General features: G+C 35.3%; 1 protein-coding gene across 1 annotated transcript; it reads right to left on the bottom strand.

Moving 5' to 3' along the window:
* Positions 1-2,417: 2,417 nt before the first annotated feature.
* Positions 2,418-3,137, bottom strand: LOC131957125 (spidroin-1-like). Its single transcript, XM_059321832.1, has 2 exons — positions 2,771-3,137; positions 2,418-2,620 (listed from the first exon to the last, which is right to left on the bottom strand). The coding sequence occupies exons 1-2, from the start codon at positions 3,135-3,137 to the stop codon at positions 2,418-2,420; spliced, it is 570 nt and encodes a 189-aa protein (XP_059177815.1).
* Positions 3,138-15,972: the final 12,835 nt, after the last annotated feature.

Raw genomic sequence — 15,972 nt, forward strand, 5'->3', positions numbered from 1 at the left:
CTTGAAAACGAGGGGCCCTGAGAATTTTTCTGTATGGTAATATTAGAAAGGTACAGGCGTGAAGAGGTTGGGAATTCAATAAAAAATGCTAACGCGTGGTTGCTAAGCCGAAAGTCTTAAGGTTTCGATTACAGTTAGGATTAGAGAACTTAATGAATTTTATATTAGCGATAGTATCAGGGGTAGGAAAAGTTTTAAGTAGTGTTTTTAGTTACAGGGTTAGGGTAAGTCTTCAGATGTTAGCGTCAAGGGAATGAAAAATCTAAAGATCTGTTTTCTAGTTGTAAGGGTTAGGTTCAGTCTTGATATTTAATCCTTAGTAAGTGTCAAGGTTAGGGCAAGTTTTAAGCTTTATCTTTGGGTCTTTTTCTTCCTAGTTGTAATTTTCTTTGGGAGTGGGGTGGGGGGAGGTGGATTTACTCCAAAGCAATTAAGTTTTGCTTGTTAACAAATTATGCGCCATACGGCCCCAGCAATCGAGCCTCATCTGGATGTTCGAACTCATGACTTTTTGGTATAACTACCATAAGCTTTACCGACCCGACCATGCCAACTCTAATCTTCAGGGTCGAGGTAAGTCTTGAGATCTATCCTTGGTTATTGTCAATGTTAGGGTACGTTTTAAGCTCTACCTGTGATTACTTTCAGGGTTAGAGTAAGTCTTGAGATCTATCCTCGGTTAGTGTCAACGTTAGGGTAAGTTTTATGCTATATCTGTGGTTACCTTCAGGGTTAGGGTAAGTCTAGAGATCTTTCCTTGGTAAATGTCAAGGTTATGGAGAAAAAAAAAGAAAGTCCTGACGCAGTTGTTGGAGAGAATATTATGTCAACATAATCTATGTCTTGGCTACTATACCAAAAATATACCTTGAGATCTTTAGAAAAGAAAAAAAACTTAAGCAGATGAAACATTTAGACAACGGCAAGGCTAACGCCCACTTCAGCTTACTTATCCTTATCTACCCTGTCTATCGAAGTTCCAACCCATTGCACTAAACAATAACTACCTCAAGAACAACAACATAAAAAAAACAACGTGCAAGCGAGTATTACAAAACTTAAAAACTAGTCAAACATCAATTCATAATGTGTATTTTTTGTTTAGATTCAATAATTCGAAACTAGATATGGTTTTTATCTGGTGCGTGTTATGAATTAGTAAGTCCATGGATCTAGCTTTATGTTGTGTTAACTTTGTGGCAACTATTACACAAACGCAAAGCAATTTGTAGCAGTAAAATTATACTTAGCCTGTATATCTTCCTCTGTTAAATATAGAGTCAATAAAAATAGACCTTTCACTAATAATATTTTGATGCAGTGCAGCTAAGTGTATCTTTATTTATTTTAAAACTGCGATTTTAATTTAAAATTAGCCTCCAACAAGCAAATAAGACCAGCTAGATGTCTAGTAATGTCCACGTACCTTCATTGACCAGCTAAATGTCATGTCTATATACCCTCCTAGACCAGCTAGTTGTTCAGTCATGTCCACGTACCTTCATTGACCAGCTAAATGTCATGTCTATATACCCTCCTAGACCAGCTAGTTGTTCAGTCATGTCCACGTACCTTCATTGACCAGCTAAATGTCATGTCTATATACCCTCCTAGACCAGCTAGTTGTCATAACCATGTACCCTGAATGACCAGTTAGTTGTCCAGTCATGTCCATATACCTTCTTAGACCAGCTAGTTGTCCAGTCATGTCCATGTACCTATCTACACCCGCTAGTTGTCATGTCCATGTACCCTCCTAATCCAGTTAGTTTTCATGTCCATATATGCTCCTAGACCAGCTAGTTGTCATGTCCATGTACCCTCCTAGACCAGCGAGTTGTCCAGTCATGTCCATATATGCTCCTAGACCAGCTAGTTGTCATGTCCATGTACCCTCCTAGACCAGCTAGTTGTCCAGTCATGTCCATGTACTCTCCTAAACCAGCTAGTTTTCATGTCCATATATCCTCCTATACCAGCTAGTTGGCCAGTCATGTCCATATACCCTCCTAGACCTGCTAGTTGTCCAGTAATGTCCATGTATCCTCCTGCATCAGCTAGTTGTCCAGTCATGCCCATGAACACTCCTACCGCAGCTAGTTGTCCAGTCATGTCCATATACCCTCCTAGACCAGTTAGTTGTCATGTCCATGTACCCTCCTAGACCAATTAGTTGTCATGTCCATGTACCCTCCTAGACCAGCTAGTTGTCCAGTCATGTCCATGTACCCTCCTAGACCAGCTAGTTGTCCAGTCATTTTCATGTACCCTCCTAGACCAGCTAGTTGTCATGTCCAAGTGCCCTCCTACACCAGATAGTTTTCATGTCCATGTACCCTCCTAGACCAGCTAGTTGTCATGTCCATATACCCTCCTAGACCAGCTAGTTGTCATGTCCATGTACCCTCCTAGACCAGCTAGTTGTCATGTCCTAGACCAGCTAGTTGTCCAGTCAGTCCATGTACCCTCCTAGACCAGCTAGTTTTCATGTCCATATATCCTCCTATACCAGCTAGTTGGCCAGTAATGTCCATGTATCCTCCTGCATCAGCTAGTTGTCCAGTCATGCCCATGAACACTCCTATCGCAGCTAGTTGTTTAGTCATGTCCATATACCCTCCTAGACCAGTTAGTTGTCATGTCCATGTACCCTCCTACCCCAGCTAGTTGTCCAGTCATGCCCATGAACACTCCTACCCCAGCTAGTTGGCCAGTCATGTCCATATACCCTCCTAGACCAGTTAGTTGTCATGTCCATGTACCCTCCTACCCCAGCTAGTTGTCCAGTCATGCCCATGAACACTCCTACCCCAGCTAGTTGTCCAGTCATGTCCATATACCCTCCTAGACCAGTTAGTTGTCATGTCCATGTACCCTCCTACCCCAGCTAGTTGTCCAGTCATGCCCATGAACACTCCTACCCCAGCTAGTTGTCCAGTCATGTCCATATACCCTCCTACACCAGCTAGTTGGCCAGTCATGTCCATATACCCTCCTAGACCAGCTAGTTGTCCAGTAATGTCCATGTACCCTCCTACCCCAGCTAGTTGGCCAGTCATGTCCATATACCCTCCTAGACCAGCTAGTTGGCCAGTCATGTCCATATACCCTCCTAGACCAGCTAGTTGGCCAGTCATGTCCATATACCCTCCTAATCCAGCTAGTTTTCATGTCCATGTACCCTCCTAGACCAATTAGTTGTCATGTCCATGTACCCTCCTAGACCAGCTAGTTGTCCAGTCATGTCCATGTACCCTCCTAGACCAGCTAGTTGTCCAGTCATGTCCATGTACCCTCCTAATCCAGCTAGTTTTCATGTCCATGTACCCTCCTAGACCAATTAGTTGTCATGTCCATGTACCCTCCTAGACCAGCTAGTTGTCCAGTCATGTCCATGTACCCTCCTAGACCAGCTAGTTGTCCAGTCATGTCCATGTACCCTCCTAGACCAGCTAGTTGTCATGTCCATGTACCCTCCTAGACCAGCTAGTTGTCCAGTCATGTCCATGTACCCTCCTAGACCAGCTAGTTTTCATGTCCATGTACCCTCCTAGACCAATTAGTTGTCATGTCCATGTACCCTCCTAGACCAGCTAGTTGTCCAGTCATGTCCATGTACCCTCCTAGACCAGCTAGTTGTCCAGTCATGTCCATGTACCCTCCTAGACCAGCTAGTTGTCATGTCCATGTACCCTCCTAGACCAGCTAGTTGTCCAGTCATGTCCATGTACCCTCCTAGACCAGCTAGTTGTCCAGTCATTTTCATGTACCCTCCTAGACCAGGTAGTTGTCATGTCCAAGTGCCCTCCTACACCAGCTAGTTTTCATGTCCATGTACCCTCCTAGACCAGCTAGTTGTCATGTCCATATACCCTCCTAGACCAGCTAGTTGTCATGTCCATGTACTTTCCTAGACCAGCTAGTTATCATGTCCATGTACCCCCATAGACCAGCTAGTTGTCATGTCCACATACCCTCCTAGACCAGCGAGTTGTCCAGTCATGTCCATGTACCCTCCTAGACCAGCTAGTTGTCATGTCCATGTACCCTTTTACACCATCTAGTTGTCATGTCCATATACCTTTTTAGACCAGCCAATACCTACTTAGTTAACGTTTTCATAAACGTTACTTACAACCTAATAGACTATTTGTGTCGTTTTCACCAAAGCATATAAAAGACCTACATATTTGACTAATTTCAAACGCCTTTTCTCTAAGCCTAGAAAGTAACTTTGCAACCTATTCTATCCAGACCTATATGACCCCAAAGGTCTAAAGATCACTGAAGTAGGCTTCACACATTTTCAGTCGATACAAAACTGACTGTCAGCGACTACATCGTGATGTAGACGATGACTACCCGCTACGTTTGTTCTTCAAAGCCTATTTTTTTTTTACGATACCAGAATTCGATTTTTACATAAAAAAAACAATTCTGCGTTAAAAGTGTTAAGTATTCTACACCATTTTATAACTTTATTGATGGTATAAACCAAAATGTTTAAGAAATCATATTAATTCAATATGTGAATACAAAATCCATGTGAAATAATATTTTAGTCATACAAAATAAAATTTGAAGTAAAAGTTGTTTTCTTTCAATCAATATTTTTCGGTATTTACTATTTTTGTCCTGCCGTAGTAACCATAATTTTTTTTCTGTGACTTAAGAAAACACTTCTTAAAAAAAATAATACTACCCAAAGATATATTAAAACTAACCATAATGTGATCATAAACGTTATTAACTTTTACTGTTCACTATTAAAATCATGAGTCATACGTTTTTAGCGTTTCTTGTCAATAGAAATAAAATCACGTCTTTGTTAAAACCTTGGTCAACGTTTGTAAATGGGATGACATTAAAAAACACATTATCGTGGTCATAAACGCGAAAATAAATTTGGTATTTTAAAATATAAACAGTTACGGACTAACTTTGATTACTGGTATAGCACATAAAAATAATATTTTATGAAAAAATATATTTGAAAGCTATTAAAATTTAGCGATAACCTTTTTATTACTTCAATTTTTTTATTGGGGGACGGCGTAGATGTTAAACACGATTTAAAAAATCTAATACTTAAAGTGGAACCACTAAAACATAATGCTCGAATTATTTTTATTCTATCGCTCATAAAATATTTTTAGAGAAATAAGCGAGAAACAAATTTTCTCCCATTTCAAAAAAAAAAGTTTAAAAAATCGTTCAATATTTTACATTAAAGCCACACATAAAGCCAATAAAGGTGACTCACACGATACATCAAAATAAAGATAGTGGCTTGGCCAAAACACTTTATCTTCAGATACAGAGAAGTATATCCATATGTATGTCTACCAGTAATAGCTGTTTGCTAAATCTAATATATATGCATATAATTCTTTAAATGTATATATACATACAAACATATATTAAATATGTACAGTAACGTGACAGACGCACATATAAAGGTCTGGAGAGCATTACTTCTGTAAACAAGAGGAGTAGTTATTTCCCTTGATTTACCTCAGAAGGCACATCCCAGTTTAGCGAACGATAATCCCGTGGTCATTCAAACCAAGAGTTTGTTCCCATTTGTTTACAGTTAAAAATACGTTAGAAAACAATACGCCCGTCAATGGAGTGGTTAAATGAAGCAGATGTTAAAAATAAAAGCGATTTGTGGCACGATGAGGATTTCATTTTCTCGGGTGTTTGGTCGAACTACCTGCTATCGGAGAAGGTGCAAAACTATCTCCATCTGGTGCTGATGACGTTCGTGTGTGTGTTTGGCGTTCTGGGAAACTGCATGACCTTGCTGGACATGGCGAACCGAAAAATCAAAGATTCCACAAATGTTATTATTGCTTCTCTTTCTGTGACGTATCTGTTGTTTTCCATCACGGGATTTCTGAACAATATTTTACTTTTTTGTTCTCAACATTGCTATGCCTCTAATTATAGTTTGAGAATCGAGTACCTCAATATCGTCGTTTTTCTAAATCGATACGCGATTCTCGCGAGTTTTCATCAAGTGGCGTTGATCGCTTTGGAAAGATTTGTAGTTGTCTGTTTGCCGTTTAATTTATCGAGACTATTTACTTCAACACTTATGACCTTCCTTATTGTTTTAACTCAGATTTATGTAACTATTGTAGGTTTATTTGAAAACAAATTCACAAGTTATTACTTGAGCAAATTTATTTTCAATTTGAACGAAACAGAAGCTTTGAAAAATTTAGACACAGTTTCTAGCTACTTCGATTTGAATCGTTTTATTATTTGCTCATCTTTTCCTTTTGCTGTTGTTGTTATTTGCACGGTTATGATCTTGTTAAAATTATTTTTATCTCCAAGAAAAATTAACAAATTCAAATCTCCGAATGTAGTTGGGAATAAAATCAAAGATTTAAAAGTGATTCGGTTACTGGTAACAGTTTCCGTGTCGTATGTTGTGATACTGATTCCATCGAAGCTCTTACAGGAGTGCTACCTGCTACCCAAAACATTGAATCAAATCGATATAATGTTGTGTATGGTAACGTCCATACTTTTTCAGCTCAGCTCCTCTGTTAATTTCGTTATTTACTTCACGATGAAGTCAAAGTTCTTAAAACATTTCAGAATATGTCAATTTTCTAAAACAACAGAAAGTCCATGTACTTAAAATATTTTAGAAAGCCTAGCTTGTTAAAATGAATGAGAAAATACAATACAACTAGATTATATAAATGTCTTTATGTATGTACAAAAAGCTATGGCCTGTTCTCTTTGAGAAGCGATAAAATAGCAGTGCAGATTCCACCAGTTTATATATTTATATCATATCACATCTTTGGATAACCGTATCAAGCGGACAGTGGATCGTATTAAGAAAATTAGCTTTTTTCAAATCATTAAAAGGGTCATATGTTTTTACAAGAATGTATCAACCTTGATTAAACTCGCGTAATTAATGCTTCCTCTGTCATTAGTTGAAACTTAAAAACGAGAATTTACACCAAATACTATCGAACCGATTTGTTTCAAATATGAAACGGACAAGATTCAATAACAACGGAATGTGTCTTTAATATTGACGTGTTAAAAATTAATTTCAGATTACCTAACAAACGACTAATCTTTTTGAGTATTACAAGCACATTCGGTACTTTCTATTAATGCGCAGGTGTTTTTACAATTTGTCTCAGTCGGTCAGTCTTTGGAGTCGAAACGGGCGAGCGAAATCTCGACCACTTGAAACGGACTGATTCGTTTCAAACTTGGCACATGGGTCAAGAACCCAAGTTTGCAAGCCTTTATTTACGCGCTAAACATAAGGGAAAAAACCTAGATATAATAAAGCTGAGTCAGCTCCACTAAACTTTCAATTTTATGTAGCAGTGAGGCATTTTCGATGCAATCGGGTTAACATTAAACAAATTTTTGAAAAAAAAAACACCCTTAGAGACGAATAATTCGCAAAATATAATTTATGAAAATGTGATTTAAAAATATCAAATTCTGAGTAATAAAACATCAAAAATAAAAAAATAAAGTACTCCCTCGTAATTCGTAAAACATTTACTGAAGTGTTAGTACAAGAGCAAATACCTATACAGGAACTTTCTTCCTCCTAACTGATGCTGTACTCAAGTTTTAGTATACCAGTGTAACACTGCTTCAATGGGGATGCTTATCACCCACTGAGGTGTTGTGATTAAAAGGGCTGACCATGAGAGATAGCACACAAGAAAAGACTCTGTTGTTGTCAGTAATGGCTTTATTGACATTAGCATCCAAGCCAACCGGCTATGTAGAACAGCAGAAATATAGAAAACAGTAGAAACAGTAGCCCTTCATTAGGTCTACATGATCAACTTATCATAGGCAACGTCACCGTCCGTGTCCACAGCAGCCTTGGGTCTGACTGACACGGCCACAGGCACGAACTACCCAGAGTCCCAGAAGTCACATGACATGGAACACGGGAACGAGCATCGCTCACCGAAGAGCAATAAAACAACTACATTAACAGTTGCGGTCCCACAGGGGCCGCAACCCAATAAATTATAAATTACAATTTATCCCCCTTGACTGGTAACCATGATATGTGTTACATCAGAAATAGAGTAAAGTAACACGGCTATCAGAGGTCACCCAAAAAATTAAATGTAGTCTAAGTATAAGATCTTAGACTAAATTATATACAATTGTGTATGTTTAAGTAAAACAGTAGCTTAATCAAGTTATCGTTTTTCCACAAATGTGAAGTACAACTTCTTGTCACTAGTAATCGCTGAAATGTTGTACGAAACCTACGAATACAACCTCCTACTAAAATGTGAAATTAAGTCCACCTCAGTTAAATGGAATTCATGTCAATGGCTTTTGGCAAGCCAAAAATTGTGTAAATACCAATCGCTAACAAGAAAAGCTGAAAATTGAATAAAATATTTATGTAAATACCTGTACCTGTACCAATATGTAAATACCTGTGTATTTGTATATTAGTAGACAATTTTACTCGGTGTCGTACATTTTGTATATAATATGTGTATTTAAAGATGAGCCTTTCAACATCCACACATTTTCAATAAATCGAGCCTCGAATTTCTTTACAGATGTATTAAATGTTGTTGCAATATTTTGTTGAGAGAAATGAAAACTTCTCTTCTTTTTCGTGCATAAATAAAAGCTTGGCGCTATTAATGTATATACACAATTTTTTTTCACTAACATCTATGCATTTTTGTTTACATTTTAAATGTAGTTTATTAATGTAAATGCTGATAAAAAATATTTTTTTTAGTCTGATGGAATTATTTTCGTAACAGCTTAACGTGTTTAATTTTTTTTCTGGTTGCAATTTTAAATCAAATGCCACAATTAATCATAAACATGCTTAAAAATATATAACTCTGAGGAGATATGTTAACAGCTTCGTATGATTATGTTTTTCTTTCATTTTTATTTTTGTTATTACAGCAAAAGAACATATGCAGAGAAAAATGTGGAAGATAAATCATCATAGTTTAGATGTTGTAGCTACACCAGCAGTTAAAAATTTTAGTGCTGAGCCCAACTTCAACACAGACTTAAACAATGAACTGGTCGATCTTGTAGGCAATGTGCTGTACTACGCCGCGTTAACCTTCTACTACACAATCACCGCTCTTGGAGCGTTCGGAAACTTCCTCTCAATTTTAACCGTTTACAGTCATGGACTGAAGACGACAACCAACATGTTTCTCTTCTGTCTCTCCATCTCAGACTTGATATTTACACTGAGTAATTTTATCAGGCACATTAGTCGCACCTACTTCAATACTTTTGATATTGTTTTTATAAACCGCGAAGAATTTGAAATTTTCGACATAATTTATTTTCCTAGCCTGTTATCTTTAACATTCAGCTATCATCTGATTGCGTTAATATCAACTGAAAGACTCTTAGCTGTGTTTTTGCCTTTATATCTTCACAAACTTAACACACCTTATCGAATGAAAAGTATCATTATAATACTAGCTATGTACGTTATTATTATAAATTCATTCGATAATAGATACACAGCAAATTATCTGAATAAAATTCTAACAAACAACGAGATGTCATTCAACAGCTTGGCAAGTGCCACAACACTCCGTTTGGTATTCGACGTGTATAGGGTCACTTTAGTGTCAGCAGTCCCCTTGACCATTGTCATCCTATGCACGTCGCTAACTATACTAAAACTGTCCCTGTCTTCGAGAAAACTAAAACACTCAATCCTCACTTACCAGACAGTAAAATGTGATAAAGAATTTAGAGTGATCAAAATGTTGGTCACCATCTGTGTGATTTTTATTATAATGGTGATACCTGCCACCGTAATACAGTTGTTTATAAACATTACCTTTAGCGTAAATTCTAACTTCACGTTTGTATGTTCAATCTTACACCAAATGACGGCATCAGTGAATTTTATCATTTACGTTAAAATGAGTCCTAAATTTTCTAAAGCTTTTCACTGCCCTAGGCTGGGCTGAGTGACGTAAGTTTATTTTAAGCACTTGATACTTTTTTATTTAAGCAGATAAGACTATAAGTTCATTTTTAAAACATAATATATCGAAAAGTCTGTTATTTACAAATTTTATATTTTAACGTTTAGAATACAAGAGTTTACTATGCTTATGTGAGATAAATTCGTTGGACAGAAAAATAATAGTAGGACTATTGGACAATGAAGATTTGTCATCAAACAATACAATTTTTGTCAGGCAAGGAATATTTATTGATGCAATGAGTTCTTGAAATTTATTTTAAATCTGCTTAGACTTGCAGTTAAAATATTATGTCTAGCAGTCTGAACATGAATTATTTGAGTGGCTAGATAAATGTGTTCAGTTAAACAAAGTTATTTTTGTCAGACAATAAATGCGCTGGTTCAGAAAATGAAAATATTTAATCAGACAATAAAATCGTTGTTTCAGACAATAAAGCATTTTAGCCAACCAAGAAATGTGTTGGGTCAGAAAATGAAAAATTTAGTAAGACAATAAATATTTTGGACCAGACAGTAAAAAGTAGTAGTTGGAATATAGAAAAAGAAAACACAAACCGGCGATAACACCTACAACTAATTGTTTAAGCACATTGTTAATGCAGCTTGGAAAAAAAACCATTAATTATTTATCAGTTTTCTAAATTTGAAAACATATTCATTATATTCATTGTATTATGATTATAATGTATAAGCCTATATTTGTTGACAATGATAAAAAATGTTTATGGCAATTGTGTTTTTAGTGTTCTTAAAAAATTTAACCTGAATTTTTTTTACCTATACTTTAAAAATTAACTAGCTGTACCGGCCAGGCCCTGCACTGGCCTGTGTAAAAACATATCTTAAAGGACCATGACATGTGTGTTTAGTAATCGGCATATACCAGTCATTGCCCACACTAACCACATTAAACAAAAACCAAAACACTAAAAAGCGCAAAATTAACACAAACACAAAAACAAACATAAACGAAAACACAAAAACAAACGCAAACACAAACCCAACCACAAATACAGATACAAAAAAAAACACAAACACAAACGCAAACAACAAAGCCAACGAAAACAAACCCAAATCCAAGCGCGAACACAAACCAAACAACAAACGCTAACCCAAACTCAAACACAAAGAAAACACAAACGCAAACATAAACGCAAAGTGCTCAAAGTCTTAACTGATATCGATTTAAAAAATAATTAGTAAACAGTACGTTCAGTGAAAAATTAAAAAAGGCAGTTTTTAAAATACTTACATCATTGCACATGATCAATCCCCGCTAATTATGTAATTATGCTTTTCCCAACACCAAAACAATGTAATAAAAAGTAAATTTTTCCCCGATGTAATGTTTTTTATTAATGGGAAGTAATTGTGTTTTCCTAAATTATCAAGGGATGTAATGAGTGCTAAAGGACCAAATGTAAATAATTTTCAGATATAATTAGAGTTTTTGTGAAAGGCGATAAATTTTTATAAAAATTTGTTCGATGAACATGCCGACAATTATCACTCTAAGTTTGAAAAATGAAAATTGTTTTACAAAACCTTCAATACTTTTTTTTAAAATCATTAATTAAGACAATGAGCACTTTAGACGTATAACAGTATGACGATGAACTCTATTTTCTTTTTTGCTATCCGGGTCCGCGGTCTCGTACAGAATTGATCTTTGTACATTATATTAATGTAGTGAAATTTGCAAAAGCTGTGAGCATATTTTTTTTTCTATTTAGGTTACATTGTTATTTACTTATATCAACATAGTTTTATAGCCACTACAATTTTCCGTTTAAATAGTGTAGCAGTACCAATAAACGTACTTTAATTATTTTTCATTGATGCTTCTAATGATGTTTTTTAGAAAAATAATTTTAACGAGAGATTCTACAACATTTTATTCATTTGTATCATGCACCATCAACAGAACACAGAAATATATAAAATTTGAAAAAAAGAATAAAAAACGTTTCAATAACAAGCTTTCATGTAATAGTGCACTAAAATGTGAAAATAAATTTTCTTCAAATAATATTCAACTATTTAAATAACTATAAAAAAATTCGCACAATTAAGGCTTTTCAAATATTTTCAATGGGGAAAATTACTCTGAGATTTGAGCCGTTTGACGTACAAGCAAGGCTTTATATCTAACTAGATTCGCATCTCAAGGCGTGATTGATTTCTTTTTATAGATACCAAATAAAAAAATATTGAACGAATTAAATGTACTTCCAACAATGAAGATATACATCTTTAAACATTTTTAAGGCATTGAATTTACATCACGTCGAATATCTTTTAGAACATTGACTTTACTATAAAGCGGTGACCAGAAAAAAGCGCAAACAGAAAAATGCGCAACCAGAAAAACGCAACCAGAAAAAACCCACACAAAGAATAAAGCTCAAGCAGAAAAATGTGCAACCAGAAAAAGCGCACACAGAAAAGTGCGCACACCGAAAAATGCGCAAATAGAAATTTTAGCACAAAGACTTATATGGACTACATGGCAACATTCTGGGTGACATCAAACCAAAAATGACAAAAATGTACTGACTTTTCTCTAGTTAAAATAATAAAATGGGAGCAGTGTGCGGCAGGGTGTGAAACCAATGTATAAGTGCTAATATATAGGTGTAACTTAGCCACTGCATCCTTAAACCTCAGTAGAAAATTGTTTTTGCTAAATCACCATACTGCTGAAGGATATTGTCTTTTCTAAATCTCGATACCTTTATATAGGACCTTCTCTTTGCTAATTCTCTAAACCTCTGTGTATGGCCTCGTCCTTACTACTTCTCTAAACCTCCATATAGGGCCTTTCTTTGCTACTTCTCTAAACATCTATATGGGGTTTTGTCTTAGCTAAATATCTAAATCTCTACAGAGCATTGTCTTTTTTTAGTTCCCAAGAACTTTATAAAACATTCTCTTAAATACTTCCTAATAATTAAAAAAGACATGGTGTTTACTATATTTCTAAACCACTTTAGGACTTTTCTTTACTTCACATCTTCAACTTTGTATGGCCTAGACCTTTTACTTTATCACAATACAATAGTTCATTGATTTCCCTTCATTATTTGTCTTATCAAGAGACTTACTACATAAAATCTATCCCCTCTGTTTAATATCTACAAAAACACAATGTCTAGATACTACTGTCTCTTTAGCGTAGAGTCTTGAATGCCCACAAAGCTGAACAACAACGATCTTTCAAACCCTGTAGGATTTTAAGCCTATATTTCCATTCTCCACAAAGTATGAAGTACTGTATCCTTCTACATCTGTATGACATAAACACGACTTGAAAAAGCATATTACTTCCATAATTCATGTAGGACATTGTTAGCACCTCATCTTTCCAAAGCTAAAAGACATTAAATTTTGACTATATTTTACATTGCTTTGGACATTGTCTTAATTACGTCTTTACACTTATTTAAAGCAGATCCCTCATTTGATATCCACTTCTCTGTGTGACTTGAACCTTAACTATTTTTCCAAAGTGTCATTACTTATTCACACAAACAAGCTAGAATTGATGTCCTACAATGTATGTCAATTCGCAACTGTTGCTGCTTATTTAGTTTCATAAATGAAATGTTTTTCATTTCTTTCACGAGCCCTATTGAGACTTCAAAGCTGGTTTCTCTCCATTTTTATTTGACGGCTTCTTCTCGGTGATTGTCAAGCAAATTCTGTCAGGCCGTCGCTTTCTAGAGTTGAGGGGGAAAGTAAAATAATCAAAAACTGATTTTATATAGTAAAAAAACATTAAGATAATGCAAATATAATAGCCATTTGCTTAGATACGTATTCTTTGGAATACGCTAACTAGGTAGAGGGACGCAAAATATTCACATAAATTAACCGTCGTTATGAACGAAAGTATTGAACTATACATTACAAAACTAAAATCATAAAAACTCATGTTGTCTGTGGGCCATCATCATCTTTTCCCGTTAGTACCCAATGCAAAGTGGGCAGAAAAAAAAGAGTGCATCTGTTTCACTGACCACGGCTTACAGGGGAATTGTGTGGTCAATATTTTACCCAGCCGCTTTTGTTTCCCTAACGCGAGTTTGGAAATCGTTAATGCTGTATGTACACATAAATGTCCCTCAGATTCAAACTCGGGACTTTCGAGTTAGCATTCGCGAGCTCTACTATTTCACCACCCTGAAATGTCGTTTGCAATGTATGAATGGTCAGATGTTTTAAATGTTATAAAGTGTTTCACAAGTATTGGACCATGGACAACACACACTTTCTAAGACTAGCCCTGTAACGGCTGCCGTAATACTTTAACAATAACTGTTGCAGTAAAAATAATGTTCAGTTGAATTAGAGTAGGTAGTAGACATATCTCGTACTTCAGTTTTCGCTTTCCGAGACTAGCGAGGTGACAAAAAGTGTGTAAATCGCGTAGTTACGCAGCGAGAAAAGCAAATATTCAACTGATCAGTCTTCTTAGTAAACCTAGGTATGTATAGCTGATCGACCAAGTCCATCCTAGCAAAGCAGTCACGTATATTGTTGATCAACCAAGTCTGCTTTTTTAAGCTAACAAGAATACATTTGATGAGCCGTGCTCATTTTAGTAAAGCAGGTACCGATCTAGTTGGCCAGTCATGTCCATCTTCTCTTCTTTACCAAGCCAGTTCCTATACTATAGTTGTAGCGTGACTATTCTGCAACACCTAGAGAATGCTTAGATTCGCGTCAACAAGCACCTCGCTGATCAGTTGGAATAAAAATTGTCTCACTCTCCCTTCCGCTTGCTTCACATCGATTCTAGGTTTAAACAATGACGGTGGCTTTTCGACACTTTGCATTACTATACACACACAAAAAAATTCGATTTTTCCATTAAAAAAGTGTGCGGTTGTAAACTGTTGGTTGGAGGAGGATGGTTTACGCCATTTAAAAAATTCTTGTTTCTAAAATATACAAAGAAAAGCACATTCGAAGCAATTTTATATTTTATAAAACTTTTTATAGTTTAAACTCTAGAAAATATAAAAAAGTAAATTAAATATACCGTACAAAGAATATTTCGGGTCTTTAAAAAAAAAGACTCATGTTTAAACGTATCGTCTTCTTTGTCACATTCAGAGGATAATAACAATAAAGATTCCAGTTAAAACAACCATTAACTCGGTTGAAGTTACCGTGATTTCAATAAAAACAGTCTCTTCGTAGTCATTTAAACGACAATAACTAGATCTTAAAATGTGTTCGCTTTTGATGTAGTCCAATAAAACTTACAATAAAATTAACTTTTATTTTAAAGAACAGAAAACTTAACAGTAAAAATTAATTGTTGTTTGCCAAAATAAAAAAAAATATAGTTGGTAGTTTAAAAAAAAAAACAGTTTTAAACAATAAAATAAACCTTTGAAACTTAAACAATAAAAATTACAATTAAGGTGACTCAGCCGCTTAGAAAGACACTAGATTCCAATAGAAAATTCAAATAAAACAGCACTGAACAGCGAGAATTCTTTTATTTAAAACTACAAGCTACAAATTATTAAGAAATTTTACAATCTGGTAGGGTTCTAAATAAATCAAACATTTTATCGTTTTAGTTATGTATTATATATATATATATATATATATATATATATATATATATATATATATATATATATATATATATATATATATATGTATATATGTATGTTTGTATACAGATATATTCTTTTGAGACTATAGTTATTACTTTTTAATGACAACTGACAAAGCTCAATGAGCTAAAAAATTCCGTTGTCGCAGAATTCAAGAGTTTGTCCCCTTTGCTGCGCTTACCTAGCTGTATAACAAAAAAGATCTCCATATGGCGGAGTGGTTTAAAGAGATTGCTGGAGAAAATAGCAGCGATGTGATAGATGGTGATACAGGGATGACGTTCTCTAAAATGGTGCCGATGTACTCAGTGATAGAGGACATGC

Source organism: Physella acuta, unplaced genomic scaffold, assembly GCF_028476545.2.
Source record: "Physella acuta isolate Inbredline_101_S28 unplaced genomic scaffold, ASM2847654v3 ptg001210l, whole genome shotgun sequence".
Lineage (NCBI taxonomy): Eukaryota > Metazoa > Mollusca > Gastropoda > Physidae > Physella > Physella acuta.